The 19,220-nt window shown below is 40.3% G+C and overlaps 1 protein-coding gene across 3 annotated transcripts in view; it reads right to left on the bottom strand.

The window, feature by feature from the left end:
- Positions 1-5,138: 5,138 nt before the first annotated feature.
- Positions 5,139-19,220, bottom strand: part of RB1 (RB transcriptional corepressor 1) — an 81,622-nt gene continuing 67,540 nt past the window's right edge. The window contains exons 18-28 of one of the 3 annotated variants that reach the window (XR_013922015.1): positions 13,278-13,396; positions 12,986-13,131; positions 12,134-12,279; positions 11,468-11,572; positions 10,309-10,422; positions 10,051-10,217; positions 9,333-9,363; positions 8,847-8,989; positions 8,365-8,414; positions 7,006-7,149; positions 5,139-6,490 (exon numbers count right to left, since the gene is read on the bottom strand). Coding sequence is in view for 1 of the 3 variants with exons in the window: in XM_080342542.1 (XP_080198668.1) it covers positions 7,076-7,149; positions 8,365-8,414; positions 8,847-8,989; positions 9,333-9,363; positions 10,051-10,217; positions 10,309-10,422; positions 11,468-11,572; positions 12,134-12,279; positions 12,986-13,131; positions 13,278-13,396 (1,095 nt within the window). In the remaining 2 variants the exon portion in view is untranslated. Of the gene's footprint in view, positions 7,150-8,364; positions 8,415-8,846; positions 8,990-9,332; positions 9,364-10,050; positions 10,218-10,308; positions 10,423-11,467; positions 11,573-12,133; positions 12,280-12,985; positions 13,132-13,277; positions 13,397-19,220 lie in introns of all 3 variants that reach the window. The other 2 variants (XR_013922016.1, XM_080342542.1) reach the window with 2 other exon arrangements.

Genomic DNA, 19,220 nt, shown 5'->3' with positions numbered 1-19,220 from the left:
GGTCTGACTGCCGCCAAGATGAAGAACACGTCCTCTTCTCTCCTGGAAATACTTCTCCTTTGGGGATCTTGTCCATGGTCAGAACGTGTAAAGGTTTGGAAAAGAAAGACTCGGCGTCCATCAGCTTAGGAAATGTGTAACAGTCTGCTAATGTATAGGTTTTGTAAAGATGGCCACAGCGTATGGTGAGAGTTCATTGCCAACAGTCAGAACTTAACAACAAAAATCTAATGTAGTAACTAACCTTTGCCATTTCAAGTTGAGCAAACTAAGCCATCATTATCTTCTCTGGGTTTGTTTGGTTGGTTGTTTTTTCTTTTTTTTTAAAACAATCTGCATTTGGATTATTTGGATTTTACGGGACAGTGACCTGTTTGCTGTTGACTTTCACAGTGAACTTTTTTCACCAGGCTAAGTTAATATGCCATAGCGGGCTCCTTTGTGCCTGATTTATCATCCAGTGAAGACGCAAACTTGTTTTTTCTGAACATAGGATAAAGCAATATGAATTCTTTAGGGTGAGAGGTTTTCTGATTGGTGTTTGAAGTGTAAATACATAAGCCACGAAGAGCTTCAGCTGGATATTACAGTTTTGAATTCCTGGCACTTAGGTCCATTGTTCTAGAGCGAATGAAAGAAGCCAAACTTTCCATGACACCCAGCATGTTCCCTGGCACCTCAACGGGCCAGGAAGCATTTGCAGTATTTGCTGGGATGTGAATTACTGTGCTGTGTGTTGTGGTCCTCAGAAAACCATCCGGCTTCTTGTTACCAAGAAAAAGAAATGCAAACAAAAAAACCTCAAGGAAAGGGAAGTTCCACCTGAGGTTTGTTTATTCCCATCTCTCCATCCCCCAGGAGATCATGTTAAGAAAGACAGAGGAAAAGACAGATAGTATGGAAGTAATAAGATGGGTCTTACAATTAAATCATAAGAGTGAAACTCGTGATTTTCCATGTGGCAATAAGGGCATCACTGACCATTAAGGGGACTGGGTGGCGAAGGGAGATGCTTAAATTCAAACTGACTAAAGTGAGTTCGAATGGAAGCCCAGCCGGTGTCACACAGAGGGAGGTTTGCCCCATTGCAGAAGATGCCAAGCTCATGAAACATGAATTTGAATTTTATCATTAACCCTGAAGAATCATTTCTCTTAAAATTTTGAGTGGGTGAAGTGACTTCAAGTGCCTTTTGTAGTATTTTACAAATAGAGAAGGCAAGAAGCTGGATGGCCAGCTCAGTGCACTAATGTATGTGACCTTCCCTCAGATCCTCGCTCTGCCACAGAATCCCTCGATGACTTTTTCTAATCCTCAAGTGTGGTTTCTAAGAACTTAATTCCCTTAAATGATCGCAGCCTCATTTCCTCATTTCTGAGGTAGAAAGAGCTGGTTTTTGTTATATTGGAGGACCATTTCTCAAACAATCCTGCTCTTTGAGGAGGAGAAGGAGAAGCACTTCCTCAGAGCAGGGGATGAGCAGCAGTGAGCAGGGCCTCTCTCCACATCAGCCCCTGCAGGTGTGAGTGGAAGGGTGAGGCACGCAGACACTAGAATTGACTTAGGAAGAACTTTGGCCATAAGCAAATTATTTTGGAAAATGCTGTGGTAAAAAAAATACTTGTGTTTGAGGCTTGGACTCTCACTAGCAATGTATCGGATCATCTACTGCTACCAAGCGTGTTCTGCCACCCCCTCAGTGGTCAGTCTAACTTCCTCCAGCAGCACAAGTCCACACTTCAGCAGCTGTGTCAGTATTTTGTATTCAAACAGAACCGGGCAAAAACTTTCCAGTACATAATGCAGTTTCATCAAAACCACAGCTTCCCTGGGTGGGGGGAGAGACATCGGTTTTGGTAACTGTGTTGCAAAGGACTTGACTCAGGCACACAGACAGAGGTTAATGCAGACAGTAAAACACTATCAATGTCGGGCACAACTTCTCTGCAAACCTTGTAAGATTCAGCCCAGCACTAACCATGCCAAAGCACAGACACAAGCCAAGCCTACCTAAGCCAAAGCTGGTTAGTGCCAGATGTTTTGGTGAAGCCAGGGATGGCTGGAGTGAAGTCTCTGCCCCTTTGAGTCCTGGGCTCAAGTCCTGTCAGCATTTTCTCAGCCATAGCAGCACACAGAAGGAGGATGTAACACCACAGCCCAGACTTTGTGGAGCAGCTTGTATTGGATCTTGCCAGCACATCCACAGCACTGGAAGCAGCTGCACACCCACCTGTGCCACCCACAGGGGCCTTTCGGTCCTTCCAACCTTCCCAAGAAATGCACTGTAATAGGTCTCCCCACGTTTCTGTTGTTTTACCTAAACTGTAAACCTGAAATGACTGGTTTTTAACTCAACATCTGATCACAATCCGTGCTCCAGGATGAGCCTGGCTTCCTGCAGACACCACAGAGCGATGGCGCAGGACCATGACACCGCACTGCTAAGCTGGCCCAAGTTCATGATGCAGAAGTTCAGCAGCTACTCCAGGCAAAATAGCAGGCTTGCTTACCAAGGTATTTTTGGCTTAATATAACCAATAGTGCCATGTGTTTTTCCAGTTTATTTCCTTCCTTTCCAACTTACTGCACACACTAAAGCCTAGGTGCAATTTCAGAGCAATTGCTAAAGCCTGTAATTTTAAGGGAAAGCATCTCTGGACTGAATGAGGGTGATTCTAAAGATCCAACATGTCAGTGTTGGATTTTCTTCATGCAATATGTATTGGTTGACCTGGATGCGACAGCATCACATTCATAGAGACATTTATTTATTTAACTTTTTAAACTTTTCATTCGCATGCACTTTCCTTGGCACTTAAAGGTCAATGTTTAAAAAAACAGACTGGCTTAGGTGGTTAAATGTGGATGTTTGTATATAGATCTGTGCTTAAAACCAAATCATGGGACATTTTAGAAGAAATTAGAGATGCATTTTACCATTGTGAGATAGTCTGTAGCAAACCTGGATTTGTGCATCTTGCAGGTTAAATACTTCATTAAGTATGTAAGTGTTGTTCTGTTTTAGGACACTAAGGACAAAATGGTATTTGTTAACAAGTGAAAATAAGCTCAAGTGTAAACTCTATCTGGGTTTAAATAGAGGGATGTTCCACTTTACAGAAGGGGACTGAGGTGGGTAACTTTCTGAATCGAATGCAATTTGAAAGAACAAGAAATGGCAGGGAGAGGGTCATTAAATATTTTCCTGAGTTACTGAAGCTGAGAGCCGGCATTGGCACTCGTGCCACCTCTAGAGGTTTGTTACAACGCCTGACAACCATGTAAACTGTTTTTATATGACCTGAACAACGTCCATGGGCTTTCCTTGTAAAGCAAAGCATTTAATTACCCCATAGAGACAAGACTCATTGGCTACTGCCTAACCATGTAGAAAGTTTACAGCCTGAACGTGATTTTATGTTTCAATTTGTTTCTTTGTAAACTTACCTGGTTTTAATAGGCCATTAATAAAAACACCATAATATTTAAGAAGTATGAGCCGGATTTTTTTCATTTTCATTGGGAGTGAAGAAAGTCTGACACTTCTAAACTGAGTTGACTACATAGTTAGTAGTGTGGAGAAAAAAAGAAGTAAAATAGAGACAGTATTTCAGAGGGATATTTTAAAGACTATTTGTGTTCTTCAGGAAACACCTGCCATCAGATAAATCATTTGTAAGCAGAATAAAAACCGAGTCTGCAAAAAAAGAGCTGGAGAATTTACATAAGTATATTTCCACCTTTCAAATAAATTAACACCTCACTGACTTCAATGATTAATGAAACTGTCCCCTGAACACCAATAATAGTTTCCTAAGCAAATGTACATTATGACAAACTTATTTGTTACGTTTTAGAATATTTCAGCTTGTACTTTGCACCAGTTTAAACCAGCCATCATCTCCAGCTGTTTCACATTGGACACAGGTATCTTCCTGCAGCCACTCCTGTACCTGAGAACACACACTTTACACATTCCCTCCATCTGCTCTGGTACCTGTGAGGAACTCACTATTGACTACAGCCTCCCTGCACTAGTGCTGCAAGTCAAATGCAGGGAGGAAGAAATGAAGTTCCTGTAACATGTAGGAACAAACAGGGGACAGCAGGAAGAGATTTGGGTATAAAACTCTGAATAAAGAGGCTGAGAGTCAGCTTGTCTGTCTCGAGGTGGCTACACCAGCCAAGCCAACTGATTAAATTCTCCTTAGCACCAGTGGGGGGAAACGGGCCTTTCCGAGGCACAATTCCCCTGACCACACTGCACACATGGAGCTTACACAGAGACAGGTTTTCTCCACAAATATCTTTCTCCCCAGTGATTAGAGTTACAAGCCTCACTGGTAGGCACCCAAAGTCCCCTGTCACATTTTCCATCCAACTCTTCTGCTCCGAATCCTAATTTCCTCCTTACACAGAAGCTTGGACATCCTTGGCTGTTTCCAGAAGTCCTGACAGCAAAGGAATGGATTATGAAAAGAGGCGGGGTGAAATGATGGGAACTCTTCTCAATGTGGACACCAACTTCTCTGCAGGACCACACGCCTCTGCAAGGGCCGTGACTGTGACCCAGAGCACGGTATTGCAGTCAGCAATAGGCAAGGGGGCATGGGCTTAAACTCTGCCAGGGGAAATTTAGGCTGGATATTAGAAAGAAATTCTTTACAGAGAGAGGTCAGGCATTGGAACGGCTGCCCAGGGAGGTGGTGGACTCGCCGTCTCTGGAGGTTTTTAAACTGAGATTGGACATGGCACTTAGTGCCATGATCTAGTAAACAGACTAGAGTTGGACCAAGGTCCAACTAGAGTTGGACTCGATGACCTCTGAGGTCTTTTCCAACCCAGTCGACTCTGTGATTCTGTATGGACCTGCCCCTGCCACAGGTGGTACCAATGGTGACCCTCCAACTAAAGCTCTGGTGAGAACCACATGCCCAGAACCTCCTATGGAAACTTCTGAAAGTAAACACAAGCCCAACAGCGCAACCATTTGTACCTCTGTGCCAAGAGGGAATCGCTGGAGACTGAGTCACCTCTGCTTACACCAGCTGCAGGATTGTGATACAGGAGGACACCGTTACCATATGAAGCCACCTGCTCATCTAATCAAAGAAAATTACCGACTATAAATCTTTTAAAAGCTATTTTATTTGCCTTGAAAGGAGAGAAACTGATTAGTTGTATAAAATATTATCATACATTTGATGTAAAAGCCTTCAGTCTGTTTGAACAAAAAAATACATTGTCACAGTAAAGAAATAATACATTTGTTCAGGTACTGGACTCTGTAATACCACCCTCTGGCCAAAGGATCGTGGAAGAACCTCAACTGCTGTGACAGCGCTTACAGCCGGTGTACCCCAACATTAACATAGATTCTGTCTGTAAAACTGCAGAAAGTGAGAAAATAAACACCAGGTACTCTTAACACTTCTGTACATTTTTCAGGAAGAAAGCTGAAGCCACATTGAGACTTAAAAAAATAACTCCATTTTATTTTAAAATTCATTGTGCTGCTCATAGAATTTTTAGTAGCGCTGGGATTAGCTTCTGCTCAACACAAGAACTGATGGTTAAAATGTGCTACTGTGAGTATTCTAGGATCACCTAAATGATCTCCAAAAAAAGCTACCCGGGGAAGACACTGGTTTAAAACTTTTCTGTAATGGATAGCAGGCTTTTCTACTTATCACTGTTTTAATTTAAGTAGCTGCAAAAGCTCAATTGCATAAAAATGGGTACTTTTAAAGCAAGACTTCAATTATTTATTTCTACTTCAATCCACTGGAAGTAAAACATGTGCTTTCCTTAACTGGCTGTTTTGAAAACGCTTTGCCATTGCAAGAAAAATTCCAGTAGCTCAATCAGTAACTTACAAACACATAAGATGAAAAAACTCTTGGGTTGATTTGGGTTGGTTTTTTTTTAATATTTAATTCCTTTTTTATTTTATTGCTGGTTGCAAGAGTTCACACGTTGCCTGTTAAACTCTGCCCTTTCAGTAAAACAAGACAGACTGATTTTCCCAACATGGGCTCGTCCAGTTTGGCCGCAGAACCCGAGTGCAGCCGCGCAGCTTTCCGCTCCAGGGAACACATTTGGTGCCTCTTTGTCAAGCTCTTTGGCTTGGCCACAGTTAGTTGAAAATTTGAAGAAATCAAGAACATTCTACATCATTAGAATTTGGAAATCTTATGCGTACCAGGTGAGGCTTAAGTCGGGGGTTCTTTTTTCTTCATGTGTGTAGTTTTTTGTTTGGTTTTATGGGTTTTTGTTTTAAATAATTGGTATTTTCCACGAAAAGAAAGTGCACATCAAGTACTCTGCCTATGGGAAGAAGCTTCGGCTTCCGGGAAGATTCTTTGTGGGATTCTGGGAGAAACCCATCTGAGATTCATTTTCTATGGAACTCACACTGATGGACAGTAACTGCCCTCGGAAATTACACCGGGGAGGGCGCAGAGGAAGGAAAGCTACAAAACACAAAGTACTGGTTTCAGTAGTACAGCTACAGAACGAGTTCACCTCCAATTCAGGTTGTACTTCTCATGGGAGGCCCTGATGCTGCGGGGTCTGTGACCGCTGTGCAGTTTAAGTTAATGGGAATTTGATGCGCTAATTATATACATAGAGAGAAATCTCCGCAGTATCTGGCCCCTCGTTTTCAAAATTCACAAGTAACAAAAATCTAAAAATGAAACCTAAGAAACAAAATTAGTGCATTTCAAATCATTCTAGCTAACATTTTGTCTTCAGACAGAAAACTTCAATCCAAGTAGACCGAATTGCCTTAAATCAGTAATGTTGCAATAGGAAACTAAAACACCTTCCAAGTCTGTTTTTAAAATCCTCAAAAAAATATATAAATTAAATTCAGTGGCTTACGTTGTATACAAGCTACACCATAAGGCAAAGTTACATGAAAAACATTTAAAAAAAATCTTAAAAGTCCAAATGCTTTCAACTAGCAGCTCGGAATAAAAAGCAACTAAAAAAGCAACTCACTTAATGAAGGCTGTAGAACAGAAACTATCTAAGGGGGCCTTCGGTGCAGCCCCTGGTCCTGAGAAGAATCTCACTTTTCTTCACTGGCTGAGGTATCATTTCCATCATTCAGCTTCTGCTTTTGCATTCTTGTTCGAGTAGATGCTTAAAAAAAAAATAAAGGAATGGAATTAAATATTTTCTTCAGAATAACTCTGGATGTGATTATTTCTTGTAAAAATTGGTAATGACACAAGGAATTGAATTACACCATTCTAAATAAAATCCCACATTTTAAAAGTAATTCTGCGCTGCTTCAGCAATTCCTGCTCAATGTCACGCTTCTTAAATTCCTTCCGCCCGTGCACTGAAGTTCTCCTGGTTTCTGCGTGTTGTCCGTGTTCATCCCGGAGGCGGGTGGATGGACATCAGGCATGGATCTCATCCTGTTGCCAGGCAGATACCGAGGGCCAAGCAGCCCCTGCAGCCCATGGGGGAAACACCTTTTCCCCCCAGGGACACACAAAACCACTGGATGTGAAGTGGAACATCCCTTCTTTAGCTCTGCCACAAGTAAACACTGGAATGTCTCCCCTACCTTAAAATAAACGAGAGGTGCCTGGGTCCCTGCTCATCCCTGGCTTGATGAAACCAAGACTTGCTAGGTAAGAACTTTTAACAGGCAAAGCCACTCAGCCACAGAGCTCAGATTCCACCAGAGAGTGGGAGTTGCCTGGTCAGACCAAGCGTGTTCCTTCTCAGGAGTGGAAAATACAAACTCTCATGTGGGGAGACTAAGACGTTTTGCTTTTTATGAGCTAGATTGCAATTTTATTTGAAAACCAGAAAAGCAATCCCATAAAATCTGAAAGGAATGCTGATCCATGGTAGAAGCGGCAGCAGTTTCAGGCATTTTAGTATAAAAGACAGCAACGCAACATGCAAAATTACCATACAATTTTCCTGTGTCTATAATTTTCCTTTACTATATTATAATCACCTAAAAAGGTGTTCTGGTCAACTAAATGCTGCTGCAATTACCAGAAATTTCTACTTGCAAGTGTCTGTCACTGGAACAAACAAAAAGCCCTGGCAAGCATTTAATTCCATTTCAAGATTTCTAGTGTTTAAGAAGAATTTGTCATGCTAATTTTCTTATTTGACATCTATGCTGCTGTGCCACTTAGTAGCCTCAAAAAGGCTTTTGAGAATTTCCATTTTATAATCCACATTTTCAACATTAAATGGAACAAGGATAAAAAACTAAGCAAGTTACCAAAATGACATCAGTGTCGAGCGATGTTTTTTTATCTAAGTAGGCACAAACTGTTTTATTCCAGGCACTCGCTGCTGTGCAGTTAATGAAAAGATAATACTCACTCATTTCTGCAAGTTTTTGCTGGAACTTGGACTCCTGGGGTAGGTGTTTGCTGCAGACAGAAATCATATGATTAAGCAGAAGTTAAAACCATTTTTTTCCTCATAACCTAACTTTAAATCCAGGTTAGTTCATTTCAGTGCTATTGCCTTCTCTTACAAAGACACAAACTCTCTTTTGTCCACACTAAACTCAAGAGTTGCTTGATTTCTCATATGTCAAATTGGTGTTTGTTTTTTAAAAGACTGATGAGACAACAGCACTCAGCATTAACACTGGGATGCTGGACGTATGGGCACTGGATAAATTCTTGCTTCTGACATCAAAGCATCCAATTGAGAATATTATGGTGCCATCTCTCATTTAGTATTTTGACTAAAGTTCACAAATTAATAGAAGCTGGGATGCCAGGAAACGTCAGGATGGAAGGCCCTGATAACCAAATATAAGTAAGATTACTGAAAAGCCCAGAACCATCTCTCACCTTCCGTCTGCTTCGTCTTGCCCTTCTATATCGAAGCGCAGCCTCTTCAGCGGCTTGGGAGCAGCGCTGACTTCTGCGCTGCGCTTTAGCTGACCCTCACTGTTGCACACCATCTGGTTTATTTTTTGAAACTTTTCAGAAGCCTGAAATGAGAAGACAATAGGGAAAGAATTACCAATAAATCCCAAAACTAAAACTTGTCAGACTATCCACTAAAAAATTAGGAGTTCTAACACTCCGCAGTTTAAGAACTCTATCTTCTGTCAAAGCAACTAAAATAAAACGCAAAACATTTTAAAAGTGAGGTCTGGATATTTGAAAGGAGTTAACAGAACACCCCTGTAATCTTTGTGCTTACAGGTTCCATAAAACACTATGTTAAACTAGAGAAACTCACTGGCAGCTTCACAGATGTCCGCAGGCAATCCCTGTTCCACCACAAGTTACATGCATTCAAGACCAGACATTAAAATATTTAAAACTCACCCCAAATGATTCGCCAATTGACACCAAAATTCTGCCAAAAGAAGAGAAGTGTTTAAGATTAAGCTGCATTTAACAACGACAGAAGTGTCTGCTGATTTGCAGTTTAGCATAAGACATTCACAAAGTCTCTTCCTCTATCTACATTAACAGTGCAAACCCACATTGTACTTTACTAATCTAAAATATACAATAACATTTTAACTTCTGTACACAGTGGGTCAGGTGCAATGGGACTCACTTGATCCTACTTTGGAAACACCCACTGGACACTTGTACATTTGCTGTCATCTTTGTCTGATAAGAACTAGTGACCAACAGGTTGAAACATTCTGCTCAGTCAACTAAAACATTTTGTTCCACAGAAGTATTTTCTCTTTAAACAAGTCTACAAAGCTCATTTTTGTTTTTCAGGAGTGCAATCCAGAGTCAAAGCCAACATTTAGGCAACTAGGTCAGAAAAACCCTTTTGGATGTGACAGTTCTAAACCAAACAAACCATCCCCAAAATACCGAACTTCAGTATACTGACTCAATTGAAACAGAAAAGCGCTCAAAGATGAATAAAGAGTCCAAATACAGGAGACAAACTTTTAACCAGAAAAGATATAATCACCACAGACTATTCACAAACAATATTGTGCACTTTTTCTAATTTGCTTCCACTGAAATCCCCAAAATGCCTTTAATTTAGCCGAAGAAATGCTTGTCAACAGCCTACCTGGACCTTGGAGTCATCTTTGTGGGTGACTGAAACCCATCGGAGAATTTGTAGGGGCTCTTCAAGGGTGAGATGTAGATGTTGTTGCCAGCAGGGACACGGCGAGGAGAGTTGGAAAACTGGTACGGGCTGCGAGGAATGTGTGGAATAGGTGACAGAGTGGGAGGCTATAAAAATAATAGATGAATCACAAGGTTTTATTCTCTATATATTCCTATTCTGTTAAAAAATTAATACTAAACACAACTATCAGCTTACCCTGTTGGATGCATACTGCAGAATGTTTGTCTTCAGATTCTGCATAAACACTAAGTTGTAGAAGACTATAATGGAGTCATACTGTTCTTCCCTGATAAGAACACGTTTGAAAGTCTACATAGGGTGAGAAAACCATACACAGTTTAAAAAAAAAGGACAATTTTACATCTGACAAACTCAAAGCCATTCAAACAATCTGCGTTAGACAAGAGCTAAGATGGCATGGGTGTTGTATAAAAGTCATTGTACCTACTATTTAGAACTGTTCTAAATTGTTCTTTTGTCCCAAACATATATGAACATCAGTAGTGGCACCTACTTAAAGAACTGACAGAGCCCCCTAGTGCAAAATCAGTTCATCAGTACTAGAACAACATTTTCCAAATTTATGCTCCCATTTACTTTCACACATGCAATTGCCAAAAAAAAAAGGCTTCACTACTGTGGAAGCCTTGCAAGGCTAAAAAAAAACCATTACTGACCTGATATGGATAAAATTGTGCTTTAGTCTTGAAGACATAAGTCTGGAGTTTAGCCAAGATGCACAAATACACTATGAGAAATTCTGCTAATAAAAGGATGCCTATAGGTCAGTAACTGTTAGTTTGATTTTCTACTGACTTAATTATCATTCTGTGCAAAAATTTAAGTGCAGTAAGGCCCTCGCAAAGAAAGCAACTTTTTAATCTTAGAACTAAGTCTGCAACTTTAATATATATGTACCTGTTTGATATATAAATGTACATCTCTCCCTGGTATCTAACCATATTTCTATGAAAGCTTCTGAAGTTATCTGCTCACCCCCCTGAACACCCAGAGAAACTTGGGTAACTTTTAAAAGATCTTGGGTTGCTTTTGAAAATCCTAGGAGCTGTATATCTGAATCATTCATAAAGCCTCCAAATATTATAATCACCCATTGTTTAGTATCTTTAAGTAAAGAAGCAGAATGACATTTGTTTTCTGAGGAGAGTTATCAAAGTATTGGTGTGAGATGTTTAAAGGGACATTTCATATTGGAGCCAGTTTTCTCCTCCACAAAATGGAGATACAATGAAGCAGAAGTTTTCTTTGTATGTTCAAGTGTGTTAGACAAACAGAGAGAAACAATTAGTTTACAACATTTTTACGGAGAGGTAACATTAAAGAATTCCCATACCTCTTGGTTTGTGTTGGGAAGCTCCTTGTACGCTGAAACTATTGTTTTAAATCTGAGATCTACATTCTTTACTTTGCATATGCCATACATGCAACACATCATGATCTATTAGAGAAACAAGACAAGACAACTGGAAATGCAGAAAATGAATTCAGCTGCTTCATTTCAGGTTAATAAATCAGTTGATGAGCTTCACTACTGGTTGTGCTCTGTAAACCAGCATGCAACTCAACTCCATAAGAACTTCCAGAATATACACCAAGTACTGTTCCCTCAATTTCTGCATGGCAATCAAGTAACTGGAGCTGATAGTATCATCTTAAACTCATTTTGCATGCTGCAGTTTTAGGGCAGAGTAACAAAACTTTCATCAGCAACGCATCTTCTGAAAGAAAATAAGAATTTTCTCAAGAAAATTACTACAAAATTTGGTATGTCTTCATTATTGTGAAAACAGCTGTAAGTGGTAGTTGAAGATCCCATAATAACTGCAAGTACTTAAAAAAACCTGAGATGATAGATTGTACTCTAAATTAATTTCTCCTTTGAGTGATCAATAAAGAAATAAAACCTCAGATTACAATTTCTAACAGCTAAAGAATGTGGAAGAAGCATTTTGTTCAGGAAAAGCTTTTTAAACTTTTAAACATTTTTTGTTAATGTTACCTGGTCCAAGTGCCTGTCTCTCATAAGTTCATACTCATTTTGCAGTGTGTGCTGGAAGAGGGTCCAGATCAAGGGTTCCAGGTCAGGATGGTCAGAAAGAAGCCGAAAGAACAGAGTGTGTAGTCGAAGATAGGCCAGTAGATAAACTTCAGAAAGAGAGAAGAAAAATAAACTGAAATTCTAATAAAAAAAGAGTATACAAAAATAAAAGAAACACAATGGAGGATGGACAGCAATTGTATGTTCACCATCTCCCACTACAAAAACTACAAACCAAAGGAAGGTGGTAGAATCCAGATTCAAAATAAATGGAAAAGATTCTTCATACAACTGGCATTGGACACACAGAAGTCCACGCCAAACCGTGCTGATCCTGTTATGTCTACTCTGATTCAAAAAGAGTCTGAACAAGCAGTTAGAACATGAATCTGCTGAGAGTTACTAAGCAGACACTACAAAATGCTCAGGAAAACCCCCAAGCTGGAGAAAGTAGAAGCTTGGGAAAGCATTCAAGGGAAAGAAGCGCACATGCTTGGCCAGTTCTCAAGCTTCCCATGACATCTATTTATGGTCACTACTAGAAAAAGGACGCTATTATAGAAGAACCTTCCATCTGAGCCCATATGATTATGCTTACAATCAGTAGACAAGTTTTCAGTTCGAACTCACAGTGTGAGCACACGCATTAATCTGCTGGCACCATTTTAGTGTTTCTTCCAGAGGCAGCTGAGGGTTTGCACAGTGTTTACTACAGATTCTATTACAATATTTTAAATGTTGAGCTCCAAAACCCCAAAAGGATAAATAACAAGAGATAACTTTGCAATTTCAGCATGTACAGAACCGACAAACCTTTTTTGTAGAACAGAGAGAGGGAGGTAGATTTTTGCGGCCTCTGTGTTTGGGGGCTCACACCTGGCTGAGCATCTGGAGCAGAAGTAGCACTTGGAGGAGGTCCAGATGCTTTCTTCTTAGGAGATCTCACAGGAGAAAGATAGCTGGAGATTCAACATGTATTAAACACTTAACATCACAGGATAAAGGAACAAACTTCTATGAATAATACTTGCAGGAACTATTCTCTCTTCCCCCATTAGAAGAAATTAATTGCTACTGTAACTAGTTACTCCCATATGTCACTTACAGGTCTGCTGCAGTGTGGTTATGTTGGAGAGGCAGGTTGAGAGCGGCAGTGGGCTCAGGCTGATCAGCTTGGCCTTCTCGTTCTTTTGACTGCTTGATAAGATCGAACACAGGCGACCCCTAGAAAAACGACAGAAAGTTCATTTTGCTGAGAAAAGACAACAACGCTGGGTGGAGTTTGTTATTACTTCTCTAAAAACAAGCCCCAGAATATGATCCTTAACAGAAGATTAATACTTCGAAATACTTGAGAACACTCACATTTTGCCAGATAAATTTTAACTATTTAACTGACAAAATTTAACTATGAAATACACCAAACACTTTTTCTGTTTCAATAGCAGTCCATTAGATATAGGCTAACCACAGTTGAACCATAGTTCTAGTTTAGAATCTCTTAACTTCCTATTAAATAACCATTTGTGAAAAGAAGAGCAAACAATACAAGAAAATACATATGCCACATTTCCAGAAAAACAAAAAAAAACCCAACCAACCCAAAAAACAAATTGGTGACTAAAAGTTACTGCTGTATATAATGTCAATCCACTTCTGCTTCAACATCTACCCAGTATCTTATACATGATAACATACAAAACATGGTCATAACTCATCTAACTGCACTGGGGATTATTCAGACCTCAACAACATCACGTTCAAGAGCTCCCTCTGGCAAGAGTTTTAGTCACTCACACGAAGTCTCTCATGCCCAAAACCAAAACCCATTTTGATTTTAGGTCAATTATCAGTACTTTAGGCAGCTGGAATACATCGGAACCTACTAAAAGACTGAGGTAGGAGGTGATGCAGCGAGAATCTAAGTGGAATGGAGGTTCTGGATGAAGCAACATCAGTCCTACTGATGACGTTGGTAATAAAGAGCAGTCTTGCAGAAACAAAATCTCAGGTTTTTGCTACTTGTGTGTCATGTACAGAGTAGAATTATGCTGAAACGTGAAACTCCATGGGAAAATATTTTGGTACCATATTTATAATTAGTTTTGAAAACACAGGGTTGCTGGCTTCTGAGTTTTTATTTTCTTTGAACAGGAGACTCATCCTTGAGCATCCTTGCCTTCCAACAGTGCAGCATCAGAGCTCCAGAAGCGACAGGAGAACAACTTATTAGCAAATATCTGCCTTCTCGGGGAAAAAGCAGCGTTGATAAGACTGGAAACGAAGTGGGCAAACCCAGACATTCAGCATTTTCCTCCAAATGGTCCCTCAAAAGACAGCAGTAAAATCAATCAGCTCAGCACTTTGTACATAGTGCATCATCTGACTGTCCAAGGTCTGTTTGATCCTACATATGCATGTTACTAACATTAAAATATGATGGCACAGATGACAAATCTGTAGCTACAATAACAAAAAGGAGCACAGTGTGCATGTAAAGCAAGCTGCATCACCTGTCTAAGGCAGTAAGAAAAAGGCCTAGTTACAGTAGACTACATTTGCTAGAATTAAAACTAGCATTAAGACCTTCCTCATTTAGCCTTATGTCCAAAAACTCCACTTTTATTCTGACGTGCATCAACTAAAAAGTTAGAGCAACAAGAGTGACTTCAGATTTACAATTTTTCACAATGTATATTTTTTTAATTACAGTTTTGGCAATACTGGAGCTGTTTCATCCGTAACAAAACAACCATCGGTTAGTGACTCATAACCACAGGGCTATTTCTCCATTTCTCAACAAGATCAGCTCTTGGGCTGGTTTGCATCATCTTTTCCTGGACTTAGGAGTTCAAGCATTTCTCTCTTTTTTTCTTTCGGTGCTGCCCTTGCTGAAAATGCAGGGACACAACCTTCTCCATTTCTCACTCTCCTGACCACTTGGCCTCTTCCTTTTTATTATTGTCATCAGGGTTTCACTATGCTCTGAAGAACACAAGTTCCTTTTCCAGGGCGGTCACTAATTCATTGCTGAAACATCTCTTGATTCCCTGACAGAGTGAATCCCACTTCATTCATCTCACATTTTAGCTATTAATGACAGAGAAAACCTTGTTTTCAACGAAGCATCAGTAGGAGGAAAAGCAGTTGATAAAGGAGAATGAGAGATCAAGAAACAAAAGCAAAAGTTACTATTTTTGAAGTTACTATTTGCCACCTGCAGTTCCAGGTCCTCCCTCAACCCTGCTCCCATTTTCACTACACAGAGTGGGATTTCATTACATCAGGTGAGGGGTCACAGCAGGTTGCTGCCTGTAGAAGGGACCTGCCTACATTTGTATCACTTCCACTCCTCTTCTACTCAGTGGCCTTGACAATCAGTCTCTGCATAAGCCAACTCAATGCTCTAAACCAGCAGAAAGCTAACAGAAAAAAGCAAAACCAGATTTGAGCCAGCTCTGCCAAGAACAAGCAAAGCCAGGAGAGACATTAGGAAAAGCCAGGGCAGCAACACCACGAAGGTTGGGAGCAGAGCAGGAAAGAGAAGAAAACAGAGAGTACATATCCCACATGTACTGACAACAACCTGTTCAGTCAGCTGATTGGCATGTGAAACTTCACCCTACAGGAATTCATGAAATCTACTTACTGCTTTCCCCCAGTTAGATCAACAACAGTAGCAAGAGGTTATTATTTGTGTAGAAACTTCTGCTTACAGATATTGAGTAGCAACATGCAGCAACACCAATAAACCTTTTCTGGCTCCTGCAAATACTAATTGACTCTGTGGTTAAAAACGTGTCAAGATAAAGGAGGTGTTGTCACCCAGCGGGCCCCCAGCAGCGCAGACCAGCCAGCACCAGCAATGGTGCGATGTGTGAAGGCACCGACTCAGTCCACACCCTGGGGCAAAATGTGGTCAGGCTACCTGCCCCTGACCGCAGAAACTTCATTAGAGCTGCCGTTACATGAGCAGGAAAAGGTTATTTGATTTTCAGATCTGGTGAAATTCTACCGCTGATCACAATTTCCAGCTTACAGCTGAGATGACTGTCGATGAAGGGCTCTGTGCTCATTCCCCAGGGGCTCCTACCACTCCTGCTGGTGGCCTTCCAAATGCACAGCCAGGTAGCTGGAGAAGTTGGTGCTACGCAGATGAGACTGGTGCCTCACAAAAAAACAAGTCTGCCAACACCAGAGACAAGTTTTCTCAAGTGCATCTACTCCCCACCTTGCAAAACGGATGGCTTTAATTACAGCCTTACCTCCTTTCTTCATATTTGAACACACACCAAAAAAAGACTTCTATTTAGTGAATCCGAAGCGCATTCTGTAGCTTGCAGGGAGTTTTCAAGCTTATCTGGGCAAACTCCGCTCAGCTTTAGTCTCACTACTTGGTATTCAATAATCTACCCCTCACTATAATGAACAAATTACAATGTCATTAACCAGACAATTACCGATCCTCTAAGTATTAGTCACAAAAGAACTTTAACCCCAGCCCAGCTTTATCAAAAAGGAATGTTTATCTGTAACTTGTTTCTAAAGTGACATTATTCACACTATCACAAATTTTATATTGCTTTTTAAAGCTTTTAAGCAGCACTTCAGTTCAACGGGTCAGCACCAATGCATTTCTTTCACATGACAGGAGTTTTGCACAGTTTTTACTTTAATGCTCAGTAAGTGATGTTACTAGATGCAGCCACAGGATAAATTTTACTAATTAAGTGAAGTGCTGCCTTTCATCTGAGAGTCCCCTGTGACAGTTAGAGAAGCCCCTTTTTATTAGCGTGAAAAGGGAGAAAGCAGTTAAGGCTGGAATTTCTCAGGGCCAAACAGCCATTGGCATCAGAATGAAGAACAATACTTAAAACTGACTCAGTCTCCTCTCACACTGCCAGGGCTCTGCTACACTGAGCTCTGGGCGTTGAGCGGGGCTTTGTTAAGCAAGTCTCTGCAGGATGCAGCAATACCTGCAGCACAATCACTTGCAGTGATTTTTTTCCCCAATCTGAAAACTCCTTTTATGGACAAAACCAGCTGAACTTCTCGTTGGCTAATCTGTATTTGGCTATGATGAAACTACAGGACACACAGGTGCTCCCCAGCTCCCTGATCTTTACATCAGCTCTGTTCCAACAACATGTTTAACTGGACTTTGGTTTCAATGAAAAGATTAAACAAAGGACCTAAATCCTTAAATACGGACAACAGCTTCCCTGGGGTTTGGGTGTCCTCCACTGAGTACAGAGAAGCCCCTGAGCAGCTTTACTCCCAGCAGTACTAGTCAGCAGTTGAAAACTGCTTTTGTCTTTATTTCTTATTGCTTTATGATTCCATCCTTTACAAAATTTCCTGATCAATTTTCAGGTGTGTTTTCAGTTGGTTGTTTTTTTCTTCTCTCTCTCCTCCCCCTCCATCATGTTAATGCAACACTTATCACTAAACTAGCATTTATCTCAATGCCTAGCTAAACCCATGGGAGTGCGTGGTGGTGGTTTGGTTTTTAAATGCATTATCAACACAACCACAGATTATTGCATCAGTTAATAAAATATAGAACATTAAGAAATGTTTTTCTTCATAATATGCTAAAAGGTCTCTGTGATTTTGCAAGGCAAAGCAAAGCTGATTTAGAATCAACATCTTTGGAATGGAAGTGCAAGGACTGTATCAGAATGATTTCCACTCCTCTTTCCCATGACAGAAATGAGCAGCCAGAAAGTTGACTTTCGCTTGCAACTGTATTTTCAGAAGCTGCACATGACAATTAGCATTCAGAATTCTGAAATAATTTAAACATACCAAAATAAAATACACTTCACAGTCTAAATTTAAATAGTATTTAACATGAAAAACACAGTAAGATTAAGGACTGTGTTTTAACTTCATACATATGAGTCGGGTTATACAAATTATGATCCTATTAGTGGTTGTAGTCACAAAATCTAAAAATAGAAACACTAACAACTGCAATGTTAACAGTTTAATTCATGTAAGAATACTGCCAGAACTGCTTTTAAGCCCTTAGAGCACATGTGTATTTAATACAAGTCCTATTCCTCCCTTACTGATATCCAGCATTTAAAAATCAAGTAATACTGTCATCAAGCTTTCTGAGGATCTCCTTTTATCTAAGTGTGTAGTACACAGAGGGTAAAAAAGCAGAAAAGAAAACAGTGACTGTTAATTAGTTCTGGTCATTCGAAAGCGATATTTTGAGGGGCTTTTCCTCCATATAAAAGTGGCTTAGAAAGTCATAAACCACAGAGGAAGTGGAAAGCACGCACTGATACACATACAAATCATGAAAACTGTGATTATTTGAAGTCCTTGATGCAAAGCACACAAGCAGCTGACCTGAAAGCAAGTGCCCAAGCCTCAAGCCTGTTAGGAGTATTCAAGTTCAGTTCTCTCATGTTCCAGTTTCTTATAAAATTAAGATTTCCTACCAAAAGCTGTTCAAAGGCCTAGTGAAAATGGAGTTCAAGTCTCTCCAGTCAGAGAAGAAAAGACAGGTCACCAAGGCCTGGATATGCATCTTAAACTCATGTTGCTTTAAATGATGCTGCAAAACAATTCTCTTTACAGTTTTGCGATACTCTCTTCCTCAAAAGCCTCTGGAGAGGCCTGGCAAGTCTTGGTAGAATTCAGACATTATTTTAGAACAATGAATACCACAAATTTCAGCCCCTCCACTCCAAAAATTGCGCTTCACCAGATGGTTACATTAACCAATTCTCTATGTTTTACAGGGTCTCTCAGCAAAGGTTCAAGGGGCTACTTCACTACCAGATATAAAAGCATCATCAAGGTATCCTTCCTAGCAATGGAGAAAGGTGCATGTGAAAACAGCCATCAAACTTCGGAGAGGCCCACCACATATACGTCTTTCCCAGAAGTTATGGGAAGGTGTGGAGAGAGACAAAAATCTCAAGTATATCACATCAAGACAAACAGTTGACAGACATGATTAGGTATTTGGGGTGATAGCTGCTTTTAAAAATAGTAGAGTCAAGCTAAATTAAAAAGTGAAACAAATTTA

This window comes from Nesoenas mayeri (assembly GCF_963082525.1).
Source record: "Nesoenas mayeri genome assembly, chromosome: 1".
Taxonomy (NCBI): Eukaryota; Metazoa; Chordata; class Aves; order Columbiformes; family Columbidae; genus Nesoenas; species Nesoenas mayeri.
Note: the sequence above shows the minus strand (reverse complement) of the source record. Positions and strands in the feature narration are given on the sequence as shown.